The sequence below is a fragment of the Diprion similis genome, chromosome 8 (assembly GCF_021155765.1).
Source record: "Diprion similis isolate iyDipSimi1 chromosome 8, iyDipSimi1.1, whole genome shotgun sequence".
NCBI lineage: Eukaryota > Metazoa > Arthropoda > Insecta > Hymenoptera > Diprionidae > Diprion > Diprion similis.
In genome coordinates, this window is record NC_060112.1 from 23,799,290 (window position 1) to 23,822,104 (window position 22,815).

General features: G+C 38.4%; 4 protein-coding genes across 4 annotated transcripts; 2 read left to right on the plus strand and 2 right to left on the minus strand.

Moving 5' to 3' along the window:
• The first annotated feature begins 870 nt into the window (after positions 1-870).
• On the plus strand, positions 871-3,613 carry LOC124408872 (probable succinyl-CoA:3-ketoacid coenzyme A transferase, mitochondrial). The gene is made up of 7 exons (XM_046886139.1): positions 871-1,205; positions 1,317-1,691; positions 1,779-2,204; positions 2,377-2,485; positions 2,573-2,789; positions 2,927-3,138; positions 3,217-3,613. Exons 1-7 carry the CDS (start codon positions 1,125-1,127, stop codon positions 3,405-3,407), a joined length of 1,611 nt encoding a protein of 536 aa, XP_046742095.1. The 5' UTR covers positions 871-1,124; the 3' UTR covers positions 3,408-3,613.
• On the minus strand, positions 3,547-6,505 carry LOC124408871 (ATP-binding cassette sub-family G member 5). Its single transcript, XM_046886138.1, has 5 exons — positions 6,014-6,505; positions 5,368-5,943; positions 5,063-5,285; positions 4,723-4,937; positions 3,547-4,654 (listed from the first exon to the last, which is right to left on the minus strand). The coding sequence occupies exons 1-5, from the start codon at positions 6,204-6,206 to the stop codon at positions 3,987-3,989; spliced, it is 1,875 nt and encodes a 624-aa protein (XP_046742094.1). The 5' UTR covers positions 6,207-6,505; the 3' UTR covers positions 3,547-3,986.
• A 231-nt stretch (positions 6,506-6,736) lies between these two features.
• On the plus strand, positions 6,737-17,796 carry LOC124408869 (ATP-binding cassette sub-family G member 8). Its single transcript, XM_046886131.1, has 6 exons — positions 6,737-7,312; positions 14,227-14,350; positions 14,661-15,416; positions 15,506-16,011; positions 16,121-16,587; positions 16,743-17,796. The coding sequence occupies exons 2-6, from the start codon at positions 14,238-14,240 to the stop codon at positions 17,313-17,315; spliced, it is 2,415 nt and encodes an 804-aa protein (XP_046742087.1). The 5' UTR covers positions 6,737-7,312; positions 14,227-14,237; the 3' UTR covers positions 17,316-17,796.
• Positions 17,797-20,256: 2,460 nt separating this feature from the next.
• Positions 20,257-21,975, minus strand: LOC124409134. The gene is made up of 2 exons (XM_046886554.1): positions 21,959-21,975; positions 20,257-21,875 (listed from the first exon to the last, which is right to left on the minus strand). Exon 2 carries the CDS (start codon positions 21,742-21,744, stop codon positions 20,257-20,259), a length of 1,488 nt encoding a protein of 495 aa, XP_046742510.1. The 5' UTR covers positions 21,745-21,875; positions 21,959-21,975.
• Between the last annotated feature and the right edge of the window lie 840 nt (positions 21,976-22,815).

Below are 22,815 nucleotides of genomic sequence, written 5' to 3' on the forward strand. Positions count from 1 at the left end.
GATGATATAAATAATTTACACCTACGTCGCGAGCGAACACCCAACCATATACATATATAAATATTCCTACAGGGATACTACCAAATCATTATCAGATATGTTAAATTCAGTTATTGAAAGTCATATGTATAATGAAAATTAATTTATTAGCAATCGATGTTCGATCATCGCTTAAGTTATTAAGATTGGATAAGAATATATGTATCGGCATTTCTACATTTTGCAATCATTGTTGAGTTTGAAAGACAGACTGTATCGCCTGTGCAAAAACATTCTTGATAAGAATAACATTACAAAATTTAATGTATACTCGTAATCAGTACGAAAAGCTCGGACACATTTGGTGTTGCACTTCGTTTTTTCATACCATGTCAGGATTAGATATGTAATTTAGAAGAAATCAAACATCACAGCGGAGAAATACTAATAACGATAACATTCTATCCACGTATCTGAGGATGCTAGAATTGTGGTGAATTAACGTGACTTAAGTGTGAGAATATATGCTTTTTTTGGAATTAACTTTTCAGTGTCAATACCAAACAATAGAGCAGATTAATCGAAAATAAAACTGAATCATAATATAATTTATATCTAAAACTTTGTTTCCTTTTTTTCTTTTTGTTTGAAATTTTTCTAGCATCTTTTACCAAATGAAAAAAAAAATTTATAAGAACGAATTCATTAAAATTCAGAAACTATTCGCGTAGGATGAAAATACCATTTTTGTTATCACGTATGTACATAAATATACGCAATAGAATTTGCATAACACGAAAACAGCTTTTAAAGATACGAAGCGTGTTGATATTGGTTGATAAGCAGGATAAGGAGTTATCAACCAATATTTATCAACCAGCAGCCAATCAAAACGAAATGCTGGAACAGCCTTGATATCAGGCCGGTCTCTTCCTTGGCAATTAAGAATGTAAAACTAAAAAGCTGACTAAAGTCAAGGGTCACCGAATACTTACCGTTCCATAATACATGTAGATAGTTGCTTGGTTAATAATTATTCGCGAATTCTAAGCAGTATTCGTTATTCGAGTGATGTGTGAACGCCGTCTCGATTGAGCTAACCTACGTTCTCACACCGAAATTAAACGTAACTGCTGTCGACAATAATGGCATTTTTGACTAGCAATATCGTCGGAATTTTTACAAGACGATGTAAAATTACTTGTAAGCAAATAAAGTTAACGAGGGTTAGTATAAAGATTGTTAAAATATGATGTCAATCACATAACCTCTAAATGGTTGATAATACTATCTTCCAGGCCACACGAAATGTACCTAGTCTTATTAATTTACGTTAGGTTTGCATCACGCGTTTTTCCACCGAAGCTGACGCAAAGAATGAAGAATCTGAATCACTGAAACCCCCAGCCGGAGATGGGAAGATATTCAAATCAGCCGAGGAGGCTATCTCCGACATACCAAATGGAGCCAAGCTGCTGGTCGGTGGCTTTGGCCTCTGTGGTATCCCTGAAAATCTTATCGCAGCCCTTCTCAAAAGGGGATCCACTGAACTGACGGTAGTCTCTAATAACGCTGGTGTAGATGACTTTGGGCTAGGCTTATTGCTGAAGCAGAATAGAATAAAACGCATCATTGCTTCCTACGTCGGAGAAAATGCCGAATTTGAGAAACAGTATCTGTCCGGGGAGCTGGAAGTTGAACTAACACCACAGGTAGCTAACACCGCGTATAAAGCTCAGACACTGAATTAATGTGATAAGAATTTGAACTCTATTCAACTTTGAGCATTTTCCTCGCAGGGCACTTTGGCTGAGCGAATTCGAGCTGGTGGGGCTGGTATACCTGCCTTCTACACAGCCACCGGCTTTGGGACAATGGTGCAGGATGGAAGCGCAGTTATAAAGTACGATTCTAAAGGTGGAGCTGAGATATCGGGAGAGCCGAAGCAAGATGGTCAATTTAATGGGCATAATTATGTTCTGGAAACTGCAATCACCGGTGATTTTGCACTGGTGAAAGCCTGGAAGGCGGACAAGGCGGGAAACCTGATATTCAGAAAGTCAGCTAGGAATTTCAATCCTGTTATGTGCAAAGCCGCAAAGGTAACAATAGCTGAAGTGGAGGAAATTTTAGATGTTGGGGAATTGGACCCCGACAACATACATGTACCTGGAATATACGTCAATAGAATAATCAAAGGTCCTTCGTATGAGAAACGGATTGAGGTTGGCATAAGTATTTATACATATTATAACTTCTGTTCTATGCTGCAGTTAATTAGAGAGACGAAATTTTTCCAAAAAAGTATTACTTTCTTTGGATTCTCGTGAAAAGTCTGCATGAACAAAAATGACTTCTTTAGTTTTGATCATTCTTTTCATTATCTGTAATTTATAGAAAATTACAACAAAGAAGGCTGCTAAACCAAAGAAAGCAACTCCTGCTGGTAAAGCCAGGGAAAGGATCATCAGACGGGCGGCGCTAGAATTCAAAAATGGAATGTATGGTATGTTGAATGAAGTAAAATTATAAAACGAATCCCTTCATGCTCTGTATCTTCGACTCATTCGATTGTTTCCTTTTTATTCTCCAGCAAACTTGGGAATTGGTATCCCTATGCTAGCTAGCAACTATATTCCCAAAGGAATCAAGGTCACTCTTCAATCGGAAAACGGGATTCTTGGTCTAGGCCCATTCCCTAACGAAAACGATGTAGATGCTGATTTAATCAATGCTGGCAAAGAAACGGTCACCGTTTTGCCAGGCGCTTCTTATTTTGGAAGCGATGAAAGTTTTGCCATGATTAGAGGGTACGTATTTGTTGAAAAGTTCAAAGAGCTTCACTCGTCCTAGTGTTTAGATATAAACGATAAAAGTACAGTGGAATTTTCTTAAACGTTCAAAAACTAGGATATTTCTATTGAGTTATATTCTTCATTTTTTTTAGTGGTCATATTGATTTGACAATCCTTGGTGGAATGCAAGTGTCCCAAAACGGCGACTTGGCGAATTGGATGATTCCAGGAACGATGGTGAAGGGAATGGGTGGTGCAATGGATCTTGTTGCAGCATCTAATACCAAAGTTGTCGTAACTATGGAACACAAGTCACGTGACGGACGCCCTAAAATATTGGCTAACTGTACGCTACCAGTTACAGGTAAAATTGTCAACAATCAATGTTTTTACAATTTATAATAGCATCCGATAATAACAATAGTATTAATGAACGTTACAGGTCAAGGATGCGTCAACCTAATCATCACTGACCTTGCCGTATTTGAAGTTATACAAGGTGACGGTTTAAGACTCATTGAACTAGCGCCAAATGTCGATATCACAGAGGTTATTAGCTCTACAGGATGTGAGTTTGATGTTGCTGAAGATCTGAAAGTAATGGGTCAAGTGGAAGTTGACGATGACGCTTAAAACACATATAAAGTGTCAATTTATTAATATGATGTTCTAATATCAGGTAAGATTTTTTACGCTAAAATAATTCAACAGTAGAAATAATCGCCGGCAGTTGTAATAATAATTTTCATCGAGAATCACCAACCATTATGAATTCATTAGTCATTTTCAGTAATACTTTATTTTAACAAGGGCAAATACACAGCGTTGAGTCAAATATAAAAGAATAAAAATATGACTCAGAATTCACTATCTTTTTCTTGATTAATTGCATTCTTTATTACGAAAAAATTGCCAACTATTGACTAGCACTACAATTTTGTCATAGTACTAGATTTGTTTCAACAATCATAAAACGTAATCTGATTGTATAAATTGCAAAAACTGCCCTAAAACATAATGTGTACATAGTATATTTTGCGATATATGTTTGGGTTTTCTTTTAATTTTACATATCTAATAATAATGATACCTATCCATATGATTGTATAATAAATATAGATATACAAATTGTAAAATAACAGATCATGAAAATAAATGTAAGTGCAGTTCATTGAAATTCGTGAATACTGCATATACATAGTGAAGAAATGGTCATTCCCTAAACTTTGCTTTGATACTAGCAGGCAAAGGCAACAAGTATAAAACACTGTTTAGTATTACAAGACCAAAGGCAAATGCTAGCGATACAAGTAAATTCAAATCCATATTTAATACTTCCGAAATATTTTCACCTTCCCGAGTGAAGCGTTCTACCAAATACGTTTTACCATCCGGATATCGACAAAAGTTTGGGTCTCCGGGACAAGGAAAAGTTTCATTATACGGCAAGTTTGAAAAAGTAGAAACGTTAAGTATTCGGTGATTCAGTGCGAGCGATGCATACCTAGAAGGCAAGGCTGTTGAAACAGCTGCTAACCAATCCGGTAAGTTCCTGAGACTTCGAACCCCGCCTGAGCCTATTACAACTGATACTAACAACGCATAAACAACAGCCAATGCCCCCATCATAGGGTTTCCGACTATCATTAATATTGCAATCATAACTTGCTCCGCTGCGATATAACTGGCCCAAAGTATGCCAGAAATGTATGCCCATGAGGATACATCCAGCTCAAGAATCGGGACCAGAATTCCAACAGCTGCGAGTGTAGAGATAAAACTCAGTGGCAGACTTAACAAGGCGTAAGCACTCAAGAACATTGCACCACCATACAGTCCTTCTCTTCTCTCTTGGTAATACCTCGCTCTAACACCTGGAACTGTGCACAGAAAATTTTATTAATTACATAATTTCGCATTATGGCAGAAAATGATATAAACCACTTACAGAGGAGTGCCGTGACCGCTGTACCAGCAATGTAAAACAGAATGATCATGTTAAAAATCAGTCCTCCAGTTTGAGAGAGTACTTTGGCCTGGACTGGACTGGAATATGCGTAAAGGATACTCAAAAGTGCAATGCAAAATGGTAGCAATAAAATCCTTGCAGTCAAATGTCCAAGGCCACATCTATTGAAGGCGCAAGTTGCTGCAACTCCTCTCCTAGAAATTATTTATTCTAGAGTAATATTTCAAAATGAGAAGTTATTCTGTAAGTTACGGTTGGTTAGTTTTTACAATTGTTGCCTTAACTGAGTCCGAGCTAGTTTCTAAGCTCTGAAACTTACAAATACAGAGCTAAGAGTGTCGAGAAACATCCTGGCTTTATGCCGCGACCCAAGCCCTTGTGCTGTCCACCCGAAGGTGCATCTTTCAAGCTCGCTCCGCCTTGTGGAGCTTCCTTCATGTACAGAACTCCTTCGATTTTGAATTTTTCCACAAGCAATGATATTTGCTGATTGGACTCCAGAAAACGATCTCTTGAACGACGATCCACAGTCGATAGACACACTAAAACGCATAATATGTTACCTGTTATAATATACAGTGCAAAGTAATAATTGAATAAAGTAATGAGACACGCATCACTCACAGTAATACATCAAAGGATTCTCTAATTCGGGACAAGGAAAACCAATGTAGGCAAAATAGTCTAGCATGCTTCTGGTTGGCCCTGAATAGACCACAGCACCCAAGCAGAGCAGCGCGACTCGACTGACGAAAGGTAATACGTCAGACCTTGGAGTTTCCATAGTGAGGACAACTATAGAGCCCCTTCTGGTCGCATAGGACCACAGCATGGAGACAATTAAATAGGTATTCAGAGGATCCGTGTCCCATGTCGGTTCATCCAACAAGAGTAAGCCAGGATCCTTGGCGAGCTGTACGCCCAACATTAGGCGCCGATATTCTGGCCTGGTCAAATCACTGACAGATCTGTTAGCAACTTGGGACAAAGCTAAGTCTGCCAAGGTCTGACGAACCCTGGCATCTCTGTTGCTCAATCCCGCAAGCCATGTCGCGTACAGTAAACTTTGGCGCACTGTCAAGCCCGGCAGAAGATGACATCTGTGCGCCACATATCCACCGTGGCGTCTGAATAACTCGGGTGTGAGCAAACTTCCATTCAACGAGATCCGCCCTCTCGTCTCACCTCCAGCTCGTCCGGCTGCAAAAAGTAATTCAGTAACATAAGTGATTGCTCCATAATACTTGATGCAATTACTGTGGTGATTTACCAATCACATCGAGCAGCGCTCTCTTCCCCGAACCCTTGGATCCCAAAACAGCCAGAACTTCTCCACCATGAACTCGAGCAGAAACATCTCTGAGAACAGTAGTGGCCTCAGTGCGAGCAAAACAGTTTCCGTCATGATCGACCGTCGTGGAATGAAAAATATTAGCTATGTCCAAAATGCAGTCAGCCATCATTTTCCCTCTACAGTTACTCGCCCCTTGTTAAGCTGTTCTATAAGTTGTGCAATTTCACCATAGTTGCTAAGTTATCGATAGAAGCCTTGATGTCGTTTGATTGTTCTTGAATCGTGTGACAAGATTCGATTAATAATGCACTCAAACGAAGACAGACTTGCTAAGTATAAATGTGTCTGATTCGATCCTGTACCACGACGAAGATTCCCAAATTTTTTTTACCCCACTGTGAATACTCCCACATCCTATTCGCACGGATGCTATTACATTGGAGTATTAACTGCGAAGGATTGGCTGGGAAGTCTGAAACAGGGAAGACAAAAATAAAAAAAAACTATCCTCTTCGCCACCACCTTACGATGAGTAATCGACTTCAATGCTGTTGAAAAAACGAACAACACCGAGTGAACGAACGCTCCAAGCAGAGGTGAAGGAGACACTAGCTGGTAGCTGCGGTAGCTGTAACTGACTAAATACTAGTGACTACCATCAAATGCCCCGAACCGAGTCTCTGACAATGATGGGTACCAGGTATAAATGACTGGTGGGAGACTACTCGGTGAGGTGAACGTCTTCGCTCACGGATGAGAACGGTGGGGACGTTTGATGTGGCATAAGAAAGAGGTGGGGAGGGGGGGGGGGGGGAGATAGATACAGGAGTACCTCCAGCAAGTCCCTCGGCCTCGCTCGGTTCTCCTGACAGCGAGGCAAGAGATTCCTAGCTTCGTCCAGCCTCGGCAACGAAAGCCGCCGCGTCTCGACTGCGTGCTTTTCCTTCGATCGAGGGCCGGCTCCTTTTTGAATGAAGAAGAATGTGCTCTTTTATTTGAAGTGCCGGAACGTCGCAGTGTCTGCAGTCCGCGTTACATGGAGGAGTCTCGGACGAGCCGTGGAACCGGTGTGTGTATTATAAGTGGTACCGTAATAATCACTCGCGAAATATCACGGACAACGAAATGGCGCTTTCGAAAGAGCAGCTGAGATTCCTGGAGACTTCGACGCGCAGATAGAAAACGAAGGATCTCTTCCATCGTAGAATACTTACTTGACAATCCGGTTACCATCGGTGGAGTATTCCCCAGATACTATAGGTACCTAACAACGCGGTGAGTAGTTTCCTTCGAATTTCTACTTTTGTACTGTAACGATGAAGATGAAGTTAGTAAGTTTACTTGAACGATGCATGTTTCGGGGAAATCCTTACTTCGCACCTTTTCTATTCGCACGTTTGGTAAACAAAGATATACAAAACGTACTCACATGTATTTTGAAAAACTAACTCGATTAAAGTCATTAGGAAATTGCACTGTGGTGATCATTTTTGTCCTGATATTTTTTTGCTTTTCGTTACTTTTATTTTCTTACAATCATGTGTGTTATCCTCATTTCAATTACAATCGGAACGTAGATAACGATTGGTGAACTTTGCTAACTTAACAATGCACAGCGTTATTTCGTAACGCGCGCGAGACGCTTAAAATATCTCATGAATATAAGTGTGCTTCTATTATATACATAGTTTAGTATAACTTGAATGGTCCGACTCATCGCGTTTAGTGCATATATGTAACATAATTTGTGAAACATACCCATGTACACGTATAATTACCGTATTATTCGTAAAACATTCGCGGAAATCTTTTGCAACAGGAATTTTGCGTAAGGTCTATTATAGATGCTTTTACCGCATACCGCTAGTGTATAAACAATGAACTTTGAGTAGACTTTATATTACAATTGATAATTGTAAACGTGTAATGTCATCGAACGATGTGAAAACAATTTTTTTTATCGTAACTGTACCCGATAAGTATCGGACATCAAAACTTAGCGAAAAACTCGTGAGTGAAAAGAGCCTTCCGGCTATATTCTTATATAAATGTTATGTTGAATACCATCGCGTCGAATTGTGCTTAATTGTATTTCTTTAGAAAAGTTGGAGAAAACCGGTCAAATGATGCTTTCAGTACTGGCTACAATACAATAACGATTGGTCAAAGACCTAGGCTGTTCTTATGCGTGTATAGACTGCGTTCTACGCGCATCTGTATAAAACACATGCGAATAGAGCTTCGTGAGTCATTTCAAGATCCCGTTTCTCTATACTATATACACGTATACCTGCAGCCCATAAAAATCGCGCACATGCTGCAGTGAATCAGTCACACACATCGGAATTTCGAAGACTTAAATCCCAACATGCATTACGACTTGATCACCGGGCGATATACTGCTCCTTGAATTTTTGTTGGTAAATTAATTACGTAATTATTTAACACCTAGATTGCAAATTACGTCAAATTCGAGATTGCTTGCAGCTGCACGTTTATACCTTATACTGCAGCAATTTTTCCAGCTCCGTGCTATATGTATAAGTAAAATAAAACCATAATAATGCATGTTTCTCGGACTCCTCTCTGTACATCGTTAATTTTATTATTCTGTTACTCAGAAATATGACGATATATGAGTATTACGAAGAAAAATTGTCGTTGTTGTTTTTCGCGCAGTGACGAATTTTGCTGCAGCACACGTTCCGACGAGGCAATAAATTTTTCTAGTTTACCTCCACGTGAATCGCATAATATACCCTATGGTAGGTATGTCGCCAACTCTATATCTATGTGATAATTATTGAAGGACAAACTTCAGTCGTATGTGTACACACGATGTCGTGTACGTTATATACATACCTGTAATCGACTTGTATGCTTACCTTCTCTACACGCCATGTGTTATCCGATAGTCGAGGTCAGTTTTAACGATTCCACCTGATTTTTCCTTACGAACAAAAATTTACCTCTCGTACATACATATTGCACCGTGTCCCAAATTCATATAAGCCATACGCTCGACGTATAAATTACGGTAATAAATGTTCGTTAAATAGCGGATCCGTCGATTAAAACGTCAGGTTAAACAGGTTTTTTTCTGTATAAAATATCATGCAGTTACAGGTATAACCAGTGGCTATAACCGAATATGTGTTGATAGTTTAAGAGGCTAATGCGTCCCGCGAAATCCGCATATCTGTAATCGCGGAATTTAAGGTAATTTTTTATATACTATTTTTATATATTCCACTTTTTATTTATCTATTTTTGCATTTCCATCCAAAACCTGATATATTTGTATGTGTATACCGGCGGCAGATATAAGTAATGGATTCGATCGGTAATTTAACCGCTAATCAACTTAGCATATATATAGATATATTATATATACTATATCCTGCAAATGTTGGCAAAAACTTTCGTTAATATCTCATCTGACTCGTACCAACCCGCGATGAAGATAAAAGATGACTTATATGTTACACACATTGCATGAATAACTGCATTATATGCCTGGACCCGAAGCACAGACTATTTTATGTTTATATATTAATATCCTCATACATACAAATTGATAGTTATCGTCACGCGTTCGGCATGCATTCAAGATTACACTTCGTAATTATGCAATAACAAGATATTGCAAAATAATTAGCTGTATGAACATTGATTCAGTGTAAATAAGTATCTGCACGTGTAGAAATATTCATTATACAGAGAGTACAATTTATCCAGAATAATTAATTATATAAATAATAAATGCCAAATCGCTGTCGTATATCAGGATATTCTAATAACATGAGTTTAGAGGAAAAAATAAATAAAAATTTATATACCGAGGGTAAGTAAACTCGGTTTAGAAGAAACACATGAGCCCCGGCTCACGATCAGCAGTAACTGCAATAGACATCACGTACACCCGGATCCGTAAATAAGAACCTAATATAGCGCGTGGGACTGGGACCTATATCGTAAATCTGCCGCTGCACTGCAGTGAGAACCACATAGTTACGCGTGGCAAAGTTTTTCTCTCTTACGTTAGACGAGAAAACTTTTCACGGTGAACAGTATAATAATTATCAGTATCCTGGAGTAAGAAAGCAATGTAGCAAATAATAAAACTCATACCTAAATATAGCTGGTATACGTATACCGATATTTTTATGTACCATCATCTTCACATGCGACACGCCATGCGATATCCCTCCATATGCATGATGTATATTAATATATCGTTGGCAGGGATATTATAATACGTATTTGTACATACATCTTTACGGTTTGCCGTATTACACGTGATCCGGAGATCTTCTGTATACATATATTTCTCTCTGCATAAATAAACAGTCTGAACGTATACGATACGTATGAATGTACACGGCTTTTAAACATATATAGGAATACCTACACGCATGCAATTAGTCAAATATTACAACAATGGAAAGTGTCCCGTTAGTAACGTACGTACAAGTGTGTAATAATGTGTGTATATATAGATATAGATACCAGGTATATGTATGGAGGTATAATACTTATGTACCGTGTAAGTAAGTACAACGCAACTGCCGCCGGATTCAGCATAGATTCATCGTGAATTCAAGGCCTCGGTTAGGCGTGAGGAGCTGTTCCAGTGTCTGCATACCCGATGTTGGTGGCACGGGTGTGCCAGCGTGTGTTCCTACGCGTTTGACGTCGGTGTGTGGGTTGAAATTTAAAAGGTGTTTCCTCCCCCTCTGCATGGCTCTTTGTGGGATATACGCATCGGGTACGCGCGGGATGCTTGCGGAATGTGTCACCTGAAAACACAAGATTCGGGCTAATGAGCGTAAAAAAATATAATAACCACGCGTGTTGCGAGTACGGTAATTACACCGGTGGTGTAACCGTGCAACGCCTAATTATTACTTTGCGAGAACCGGTCTCGAACGTGTGTACTATAAGGAGTACTAAATTGCATCTACCTGAAAAAATGGGTGACACACATGCGCGATGATTAAATTGGCGAATTATCGAAGAAATATTATGTTGTTCCTGTAACGCCATGATTTTTTCAACATGACACACATGTTTCGTGTTTTTAACTTACCGTTCTACTTTGGTTTCAGAGAAAAACAGGAACTTGTTGTAATTAGCCTGCTAAAATGAAAAGTTGAGGTTTTAATAGATCTCCATGTTTTGAAGCAGAGAATCACCTCCGATCATTTTCAGATCGAGGTCTCTCTCTGTGTGTACGTACGTGATAAATTTTTTTGTATGACGATAGATCGAGAACGAGTTGCCGGATTTCAATAATTTTTGCCTCAATCAACACGGCTTTTCCAATCTTAGAAATTATAAGATTTTGGCTTTGATCGGTTCAGAACTTTTTGAATTATTCAAATAACAAAATTCCAAAAAATCGCAGAGAAATGAGGATATCTTGAGAACGGTTGAATGGATTTGAATGGAAATTGGAACCGTGAGGTTTTTGGGTCGCCATTCACGAATCTAAGACCAGGTTTACAAAATTTAAATTTGGCGTGTTCAATAAGTTGAAAAAAATTTGAAAACATTTGGATTTTTATGAAAATTGCTACTCCTCGACTTGTTGGGTGGCTGATCACGAATCTGAAGTCAGATTGCAAAATCCAAAATGGTGATACAATATGATGGAGAAAAATGTAAAAATATTCCGATTTTGGCAGAAATTGGTAGGCGGAGGTTTTTTGGGTCACCGATAACGAATCCAAGGTCAAACTTGCAAAATTTGTAATGGTAAATCCATTGTAGTGGCTGAAGGTAAACAAATCGTCATATTTTCATGGAACATGGTATCCAAGGGCTTCAAAAGCGATAATCACGAATCTGAATTTGTAGTTCGAAATTCGAATTGGATATTATTTTTTTTTCTTTTCTATAAACTTGAAACCTACAGTATCAGAATGGGAGGTTCGTGGGCTGGCTCATGGCCAGTCTAAAGCCGCTTGTTTACACTACGGATTCTCGTCATGTGCCGGCATGTAAACGCACTATAACGCAGGTATGCAGGTACCAAAACAAAAACAGCTGCAACGGCAGGTAATGAGCTGGAAATCTTGGCAAAAAACACAACGTATGCGGGCAAGCAATTGCTATACAGGGGGTCTGTAATACAGGTGCAGATGCGTTGAGATTACATATTGTAATGATGTGGAAGAGGATTTGTACGATACGCTGTATAAACATTGCTACAGATATTTTTTTTATCATCCATTGACTGTTTATTGAATCCGTTCTAAACGCCGGAGGTATAAATACCTTTCAAGTTCAATTTGTTATTTTGATTATTACGTAACTACGAAGACATATTTTTATTTTCCTTATTCTTTTATTCTCAGTGCCAGTGAAATGATTGAGCAAAAACATACGGTTTCAAAACTTGGGCAAAAGTATAAAATCGTGCATAAGAAATCACCGAGCAACGTCCGTGAGCTGCATAATATTTCGAAACTACTTCTAAACTGGTGTGTAGAGGGGAAACCGGGGGCAGAGTGGCCATGCATAAAACAGATCCAATTTTTTCGGACCCACTCCGAATGGCGAAGATCATCGCATCGATCATTTCACGAATTTCGTTCATCTCCAAATAAACCTTACACGCTATACGGTGTATCGAAAACCGACGAATCTCCGAATTTATACGTATAATATAGATACGTGGGAACGCATTTCAACCGCATAAATCGCGAAAAGTAATTATAACGTGTACCGGCTGTTAACTGGCGGCCAGTTCTCTTTCGCAATAGAAATTTAATCCTCTCCTTGCATTCAAGTACATTAAGAATTCTATTCACGGAACGTTTTGTTAGTTAATTTGTTACTTTGGCGGGAATTCCGCATCGAGTCTTACCCACATTTGAACGTCCTTCAAGGCGACGTCCTCCTTTATATTAAATTAGCCAACGATGAGCCATCATCTGCGGTCAGATCATTACTGCAAAGAACGAATCGGTAGGTATACGCATGCATGATACGTAAAGTCGAGTTCCGTTCTTTCACTTTTATAAGAGGAATCATGAATACCGCTATGTATTGTACGTATGTACATACGATCAGTCCTGCAGCACTGTTTGTACCGCGGAATCTGTGTGAACTTACAAGCACCATTATACATCTATACTGAAAACACGTATCTACAACTATAGCTATATGTACGTTACAGCTGTCGTACGTTCTTCGTAAAGTAGCGGTAGAATATCCATAGTCTTAAGTTTGTAAATCTTGTTCTCTTCTTACCTGCAGCAGATGATTAATTAATATCTCTTATGAGGCTGATGAAGTTAGTATAACGTTAAGGTAACGAAACATGATCAGGGAAAAATCGATATTGCGCAATTTTAAAATAATTTTCAATATGTCAGTTTTTCAAAATAAAAGTATCTTTTGTTTATCTAAATATTTTACTAAATTTCAGACATTCCTAAAGGTGCGAAGTAACGATTTTTCCTAAACAAGCACCGTTATATACCGTAACGTTACTAACTTCATGCTCGTTATCTCTTTACCTGTTTCCCTCCTGACGATGACTTCTACGTATAGCTAATTCTTTCTCCATCTCTTTCGCTTGCCAAATCGCAATATATTTCATCTGTACATATTTTACACTCTCGCCGAGCCAGTTAGATCTTGAATCTACGTTCTTCTACAGCAGTAATTATATTTCAAAGTCCCGTTTTTTTCCTTCGACGTTTTCTACCTTCGGCGCGGGAAGATCAGTTAATGTATGTATGTAGGTACATACATACACTCGACGGTATCCTACATTCTTTTAGGACAGTGTACAGATCTCTGTATACCTGGGGTACGGGTAAAAATTCTAAATTGTCAAAATTCAGACTAACCGTTACTTCGTAGGTCAACATTCCTGCGGGATGAAACTCGGAATAATCAAAATTCCGAATATGATTCTTCGCCCTTTCGGAGCTTTGATTTCGAATATCGACCGGTTTCGATTAGATGCCTAATCGGTTCTTCGACACTTCTGAATATGACATTCCGGAATTACTTACTATGCGGAAATTTGACAATTCGAACTAATGACATAATGGTCGATGTCACGATCAGTCGCAATTTTGACCCCTGCACCCTATCAGGCCTGTTTGTATCAATACATTAATGACTATATCATCAGCTTTAATTGATACCTAAATCGACATTTCCGTTTCTAGGTAACACCAAAATGGGCTCTGAGGCTTGGGAATTGGAAAGGAGATATTCCGTTCCTGGAGCACTGGACACCAGGGGTCTGGAACCACCAGCAAGCGAAGACCTACATGCTTGGTCCATTTACAGGTAACTTGAAAATTCATCTAACACGAATGAAACGTTTTCATTGTTGTTAAAAGTTCAGAATTTGAATGTCAAGAGTGACTAGGTGGGTCGGAGAAAAATTGGAAACCGTCATTGAACCTCCGGAACTGGACATTATTTCTAAATAGCGGCGTATCTATTCCATAAAACGATTTCTCTGACCAATTTTTTACTCATGTTATATAATTCACAGACATTTTTATACAATTAATGTATTTCATACATTATCCTCCATTCGTACCATATTTTTCATTTGCTAATTATACCGACCCGGAATCAATTCGTTTTACAGGCAGAACCTCAATTCTGACTTCACTGACTCTGCGTTGGGTTCAGCCGAGAAATCACCGTTACCATACGGGAATTTTCAACTGAGAGATTCGACGGTCCAAAGCATCCTGAGGCATCCACGATATGGACCCAAGAGTCCCTTGGCCAATAACTCTTTCACGTATTTGAAATTCGGATTGCCAAGGGTACTGCCACCCTCCAGAATCCGCGACGGCTCCAGCGGCTATGATTCCAGCGAAGAGGGTCGCAGAGTGCCTCTCCATGGAGGTGGGGCCCATGCGAGTGCGATGCGATCAGCCAGGAGCGATCCAGATTTTAGACAAGTTCACGCGGTGCCCAGAGATCAGACTAGCTCTCAACTCAACGTCAGAGAGAGTGCGAGGCTCAGGAGTGCCAGCGAGGCTAATCTGTTGAACACTTATAGACCAAGCCGAAGGCACAGCATGGCGCCAACCGAGCCTGGATACAGCCACCACGGTGCTCTAAGCTTTGAAAATTTCCCAATGCAAGTTAGACCTTCTGCGATACCCCTGCAGCATCCACACTTGCAATTTCGAGGTGTCGAGGCTTCTGGATCCAATGGATTACCCTTGTTAAGGGGTATATCTTTGGAGGCGGGGGCTAACGAAGTGATGGCTGTGATGGCCACAACAGAAAGGGAGGGAACCCTTATAATGGAAACTATTTCTGGTCGAAGGAGAATTAAACGTGGAGATATTTTGTTGAACGGAAGGTCAATGTCTGCTTCTTTGCTGAGGTATTGTTTTTGTTTACGATAAAAATCATTTCTCAGCGATAAGTATACCGGACAGGTGACAATTTTTATATGTTTTCGTCTACTTAAAGGTCTCGTGTTGCTTATCTTTCTGCGGAGAGTACCCTCAGTCCAGGTCTTACGGCGGAGCAAACACTCAGCTTTTATTTAAGGCTCAGAGGAGGATCGGGATCATCGTCTATGGAATCAGATGCAATACTGCAAGAGCTTGGCTTGGAAGCAACAAAACACTGTCTTGTGAACACCTTGACGACATCAGAGGTCCGGAGGCTTGCATTGGCGTGTCGACTGCTCCAAAATTCCCACGTTCTTGCCTTGGACAGACCAACTCATGGTCTGGATATTTTTGATGCATTTTTTCTGGTCGAATACTTGAGGCAGTGGGCTAGCCGAGGACAAAGACTCGTCATTTTAACCCTCCATCCACCAACGTACGAAATATTAACTATGGTGTCAAGGGTTGCACTTACTTCTGGGGGTAGGATCATGTACACTGGCCCTAGAAGAGACATGCTGCCCTATTTTGCCCTCGCCGAATTCCCTTGCCCTCCGTTCAAGAATCCTTCGGACTATTATCGTAAGTAATATTGAAGACTGAGATGCATCAACGATGTATAGAACTTCATTTCTCCGTTTACGCTGTAGTTACGGATCGTAAAGTTAAATCGAAACATTTTTTCTTGAAGTTGACTTGGTCACATTGGATGACTTGTCGGCGGAAGCAATGCTGGAATCATCACAAAGAATAGATCATCTAGCAGAATTGGCAAGAGTGAGATTGCCGGGCATAAGTGATTGCGGGCCTCCTGGGCCGTTGCCTCCCTCAATATCAAGTGCAAATCTATTCGTACAAATCTACGTTCTCTTACTGAAGACCTTGATATACAGCCAACCTGGAGCGTTGGCCAGAATTTTGCAAAAAATTCTGTTTGCTGCTTCCCTTAGTATAATCCTGGGTGCAGTGTTTTGGGATGTATCTGGTGATACTAATTTATATTTAAGAGACAGAATTGGACTGCATTACGCTAGTTTCGGAATACTGTGTTGGCCACTCAATCTCATAGCTATCATTGATGTTTATAAGGCCAGACTAAGTGTAGAAAGAGACATCAGAGATGGACTATACGGGAGATTTGTCTACATTTTTGTAGAGGTAAGAATTTTCCGTTCATCTACCCAAATACAAATATCTATTGTTAATGTTTTTGTTTTTTTACTGGAAACTGAATATGTCCGGTTTTGACTTGACTGCTCACTTTACTAAACACGATTAGCGTGTGTTTTTACGAGGAATTCTTTTTGTTGCAGTTGCTGTGCAGTATACCAACATGGTGTGTAATTTTTCTGATATATTTAGCACCGGCTTTTGCAATGTCAGGCTTACATTTAACTCCGGAGGAAAACTTATCAACATTGTGGAATTACCTGGCCATTGGCTTGCTGTACTTGATGTTCCAGCATTTAATTTGTGTCTTATTCGCTCATATTTGTAAATGGTCTGGCTTGGCGGCCCTTTGTTCGGGATTAGTTATTGGTGAATTGACTTTAGCCGGAGGTGTAACATTACATTTAGATAATTTCCCGTGGTGGTATAGACAGTGGAGTCCCATGGAATGGGTTCTGTCGATATTACTTCCCGAAGTTCACGGACCTTGCAAAGCAAAGCAAGTTCTACGTCAAGATATAATCTTTCAAGCAACCTGCGAAACGCCCGATGGCCTTGTGACTTTGCAAGAGGTTGGTCTTGATAAAATTAAGCCACATTCTATTTTGTGGCTGGGTATAGCCACGGCAGTGTTGGTTATCCTAATTGTAATCGGGTTTTTATCCTTCAAATATGCAACGCCGAAGCGACCGAGAAGCGCACCAAATAAACCGTAAGTTTTTTTACTTACACTTGTCGGGTAATGATTCTTACATGAGTTTCCGCAAACAGCAGCTAGTGTTACACCTTACCAAATTAATTCGATTTACTGATCAACACTCAACAAAATCTATCATTTTATGTCGACAATAAGCGTATCGAGTGTCATGGAAATCATATGTTGCGCTATTTACTGTCAAGTGACTTATGCTATGGTTGACAAACTCATGTAGTATAAAATATAGTTTTTACGTTTTCATACAATTTATTTTAAACTTATCTTGGAGATGTCTATGCTTCTGTGACTCTTTAAAGCCAAGAGCTTTAGAAACTTGCAGAATAGACATCTAATAGATTGGAAATGATACTAAATGTGTTAATAATTATTGTATTAGTTAATATTATAAACTTCAATGAAGTTTACCGAAACGAGCAACCCAGTTATAAAAGAAAGAGAGCATGATATACTTTTTCTGGAATAAAACCACTTCCAATAAATATTAGTTTGTTATTTCATTTGATTTAACAGAACCTAATTGTCAATTGCTGATCTTTGGCTAACAAGAAGTTGTCCATCACCTAAGTGATATTACAACGTATTAGAACAGACTAGAGATGGACAGAGCTCGCAAAAAAAATTACCATCAAACTGTAAGTTCTTATCTGTTTCATAAATTCCAACAGTTGGCTTTGACTTATAACTTGCGTGAAACACATGTCAATTTACTTTAATATCAGTAGAATGAAAAAAGGAGAAATTCTTCATATCTAATCATGTTTCAAGGCTTAGCTCACCATTTTTGACATGAGTTAGTAACTAATGAATGAATGGCTTTCAACTTTTGATAAATCGTATTTCTTATCAGCTGATGAATAAGTTCCGTCACGTATGTCGCATGTATTGCTATTACTTCACAGTTACTGTGTCTTGAATGAAATAATCAAACTGTCTTCTCATTATTTGATTAACGTTACTAGATATGTTCAGGTCGAGGGGACGATTGGTATTTTTAATCACATATGAGGAGGGCGTTGTATACTTAAGTTGGTTCAATTATTATCACGGTAACTATAAATACATAAATAGTTGCGTGAACAGCTATAAGAACATATTTCATGCCGTAAAAATCTTTTCCTAATAAGCATCTATACTCTTCTTAAGTGTGCAAATTGTTTCATATCTTCTAGCCCTTTGAACTCTTGTTCTTTATAGCAATTAAGACAAATTAAACTTTTATTGAACCCAATATATGTAATGCGCTTCAGCGGATGTTGTTAGACTTGCCTCTTCTGATCTTTGCACGTAAAGTGTTGTCAATTTTTTGTAGATCTTTAATAGTTAGTTTTGAATTATTGTGGAAGTCATGTTCACTATCATGGTGATCTCGAGCGAGTAGAGATACGTTTCTCAATAATATTTCGAAATAGAATTGACATTTAAAAAAATTTTTTAGCTTACATAATGAGAAATCTGCGAAGTTGTTGGATAAATATTTATCACAGATTGGTTACCATTTACATACTTGTCATCGAATTTTTACAGTAATTTTAGTTCACAACAGTTCAGTTCTGAGATTTTTAAAATTCATTTGTGCTTTACAATTCAAAAGCTTCAGTAGAGATTCTGTTTAAAATTCAACTCTGAACTTTGCTTTACTTTGCAGTTCAACCAATTAGAGCAATAAATTAGTGAAACTCAACAAAGATTAGAGTTCAACTAGGTTCATGCATGAGCTAAAATAATGGGCCATAATAGAAAAAATATCGGTTTTAAATTTTTTGAATAATAAGTAAATTTATTTGATCTGGAGTTCTATCCAAGCCAAGAAAAACGTAAATATTTACAGCATCATCCTCGTGAAAAAATACTTATCGGTACAAACTACGGCAGAACAAATGACCATAAATAGATATAGCAAGTTAAGAAGGGAATTGTAATAGATGTAGATAAAACACACATTATCAGTCAATAAGAACATAAAAATGAAACATAGTGGCAAAAATTATGAAGTTGCAAGTTGAGGAGGAACAGCCTCTAATTATTAATGTCAAAACCAATTAAACTAGATTTTTCGGTAATTTTTTGCACGGCAAAAAATAGATCAGAAACATAGGTCCACAGTCACTCTTATTTTATCAATCCATAGCGTGAAAATCAGTAATGATTCCATATGACTCAGAGTTTTTCGCGCAGAGATTGTCAAATGCGATATTTAAAGTATGTATTCTATGTAATCACAAAAGTAAAATTGTGACAGAAATTTTTTTTGTTTTTATAGTTATTTTGTATCACGAAAGTTATCAGTAACAACAAGTTTTCATCTATCGATCCAAAACATTTTAATCAAAGAATTACACAATTTATTAATATTCTTTGTATCGAAAGATTTTGCTGGAGATTAAAAATGGAACAGCTCTTTTTCTTTCATAAAGTTAATCTGTGTGAGAAAACTTCAGAATTATCATTATATTACAAACTTTTGAATAGAATACACGATATAAGTATAAAAACTTTTTTTTCTGTCTTGTCAAATTCAACTTTTCTCAAGATCCATAATTTGACATTTACATCTAACTTCTATACCTCATTTGAAAAGCATTACGCTTTAACAGATTAATTACAGATTTTTAACAAAAGTACCAAAAAATGTGTACGACTAATAGCTTGCAATTCATGCATGTATTTTTCATATAATTTAAAATACATCGAATTAAAGAAGAATCTTTGGTTGCATTTGACATTTTTAACTTATTAGTTGCTGAAGAATATATGTGAGATGAAGCTATACGTCAGTAGTAATGGATGCACATAGGTTTATTAGGTATACTAGTAATGACTCACAGGTTTTCTTATGAATAATATAATAGCCATTTGGTACAAGCGCGATATGAAAAATTTATTTGTACGTGCATCTTCTTTTTCTTCTTTCAAATATCAACATCAGTGTTTCTCTTACTTCACTTGGAAAGCGCATGTTTATCAAGGAATAAGTGTTGCAATAGCCACTTGTCGGCAGCTCCCGTAACCCACATAGATTGATTTGATTCGTGGATACTGCCCCAGGTGTACACTTCATTACGTGTGTGAATCCAGGATTCAGGAACCTCTTTGTAGTTGTTATAATCGTAGCAGGACCAAGAGTGTTTATTATTGATCGGTTCCTTTGGCATTCGATATCCAGTAATAGCAGCACCTGTTGCCAAATTATCGGCGACCTTCATTGTCGAAAACACCGATATTTTTCCTTCGCAGTACATGGTGTATCTATCAAACTCATGGGGCTTATTATCATGAAATTTTTTTATACAGAGTCCCTGAACTATGGATCCTGTCATCGGTATACAATTAGCCAACTCAAATCTTGTTCGGCCACCAAAAAACTTATTCAATTCGAGATTTTGGGGAACCGGCTGAGGGGTTAATTCTTTTGAATTGCTCGAAGGTAAAGCTGTAAGTGCAAAATGGAATGGTACAGGTTTGGTGGTAGTAGACTCTTTAGTCAAAACCTCAGTACTTGAGGGTGATTGTACTCTGCTTTTTTTGATCATTCTGTCTGTGCTAGATGGAGTAGACATTCCAGATGTTCCAAATTGGAAGGTATGCGACGAAGTGAAATGACATTCGGGACGTTTGTATGAACAAAAGTATTCACTGATCGTTGCTAGCAATTTGCAGCTGTTGAGGAAGAACTTAGACAAGTCATCTTGTGAGTGATCATTCTCTATCTCTAAGGTTTTCAGTAATCCCAGCTGACCATCCGTCAAACACTGGGCTGGAGACCAACCCAAAAGATTCCTTGTTGGCATAGGAACCTGATTTTCATTAACCTCGAAATCAGGACGTAGGCGTTGGGGTAAATCCCAAACAGGATCGCCAGAAGAACTAGTATGCTTGAGATCGGCTAAAATGCGCAGAGCTGCAATCCCTGGAGCAGGGAATGCTTCATACAAAAAATGCGTTTTGTCGGTTATTTTTCCAAAGGCACCGGTAGCCAAATCAAATGTTGCGCTAGTCACAGTCAAAGGCAGTTGAAATCGCATTTCACCCAAGTAGGGATGGCGGAAATTTCCAATCCCTCGCAAGTATATTTCAAGCGGTCTGGGAGTCCTTGTCAAATATTGATCGAAGTGAGAAAGCTTGTCCAGAAATGGTGATAATCTGACCAAATGGAGAGGTAAAAACTGTCGAAGTCTTTGCCACAGTAACATAACTGCGTAATATTGAAATGCTGACTCAGAAATTTCGTCTTTGAACTTTGAATTTCCAACACATAATACCTCGTACAAGTGTGCGCATAGAGAAATGTAGCTGTCTGTTGTGATTGTGAAATATTCTGCAAACATGCTGGCCGTTAAAGATAGGTTGTTACCCGGAATTAAAAAATATGAATCAAGAGGATCCGTCGATGGTTTACACTCCGTAGTTTCATCTTTGGAAGCATCCATTCTGCTTAATCTCGCTCTATCCAGGTGCAATTAACTTTCCTTACCAGCTGCCAGGAGCTTTCTGTTACCTGTGTTTTTGCAAAATTTTTTACTTTTTTCGATTCGATTTACACGTCGTTCATCGAGAAAATCTGGAATACAAAAAGTATTTTAACAATTATAGTCGTTAAAACTCACAAACTACCCCTACTATAAACTAACCTACTATACCTACTATTCTTTTGGTTGTACTTTGTTTCACTTGTCTATTCTACTGGACTCGTTTATTTTGATACAGCTTCTAATATTGAATAATCACTAATCGATTCAAATTTTGCGTTACAACGTACGGTCGATCTCAGCGAAGTCATTGGTATTCGTTCGTTTCCAATAATATCAGCACTCATATCTGATATCAGGAGATATGTACTTTCGTTTTTGTAATCGTTACAGAAATAGCGAATGCCACAAACAAAAACAGCGACCAGCGGGAGCAGCGGGAGTTAAAGTTCCGGAAATCAACCGATACGGTGTCGAATAAAAATTCAGCTTCATGATTATCAGAAAATTGATTTCCGGACGTGTTGCGAATTGGTAAACTTAATGAATTGTAATTTCGTAAAGCTAAGAATTGTTCTGCAAAAGTGGAAGTGCAGTAGTTCGATTCAGTGGAATCAGATCATCCCAATCGACACATGAAAAGTTTTTGTTTTCATGCATTTCCTGCTAATATTCTTGATTTCTCTACTCAATTGTAAAGTGAAATCCGTTTATTCGAGATAGTATAATAAAAATATTTCTTCTTAGATCCAACAACTTCCGTAGGAAGCGTAAACAAGTAGATGATGATTAGTTACTCATCTCATTTATTGCCAATGCATCATTAATAGAATTTTTATTCATAATTCGTACGCAATCTTCTTGGAACTACGATTTATAGTTACCGTCAAATAGAATCTCTTCAGTTACCGTGATATACCTCTACTGTCGGTAAGGCAGTTTTGCAGCATAGGTCGGTAAGAACTGTTTCTGGAGTTCCTGATATTTCTCAAGTTATAAATAATTTTTTATATTGCTCTACATCTGTATGAG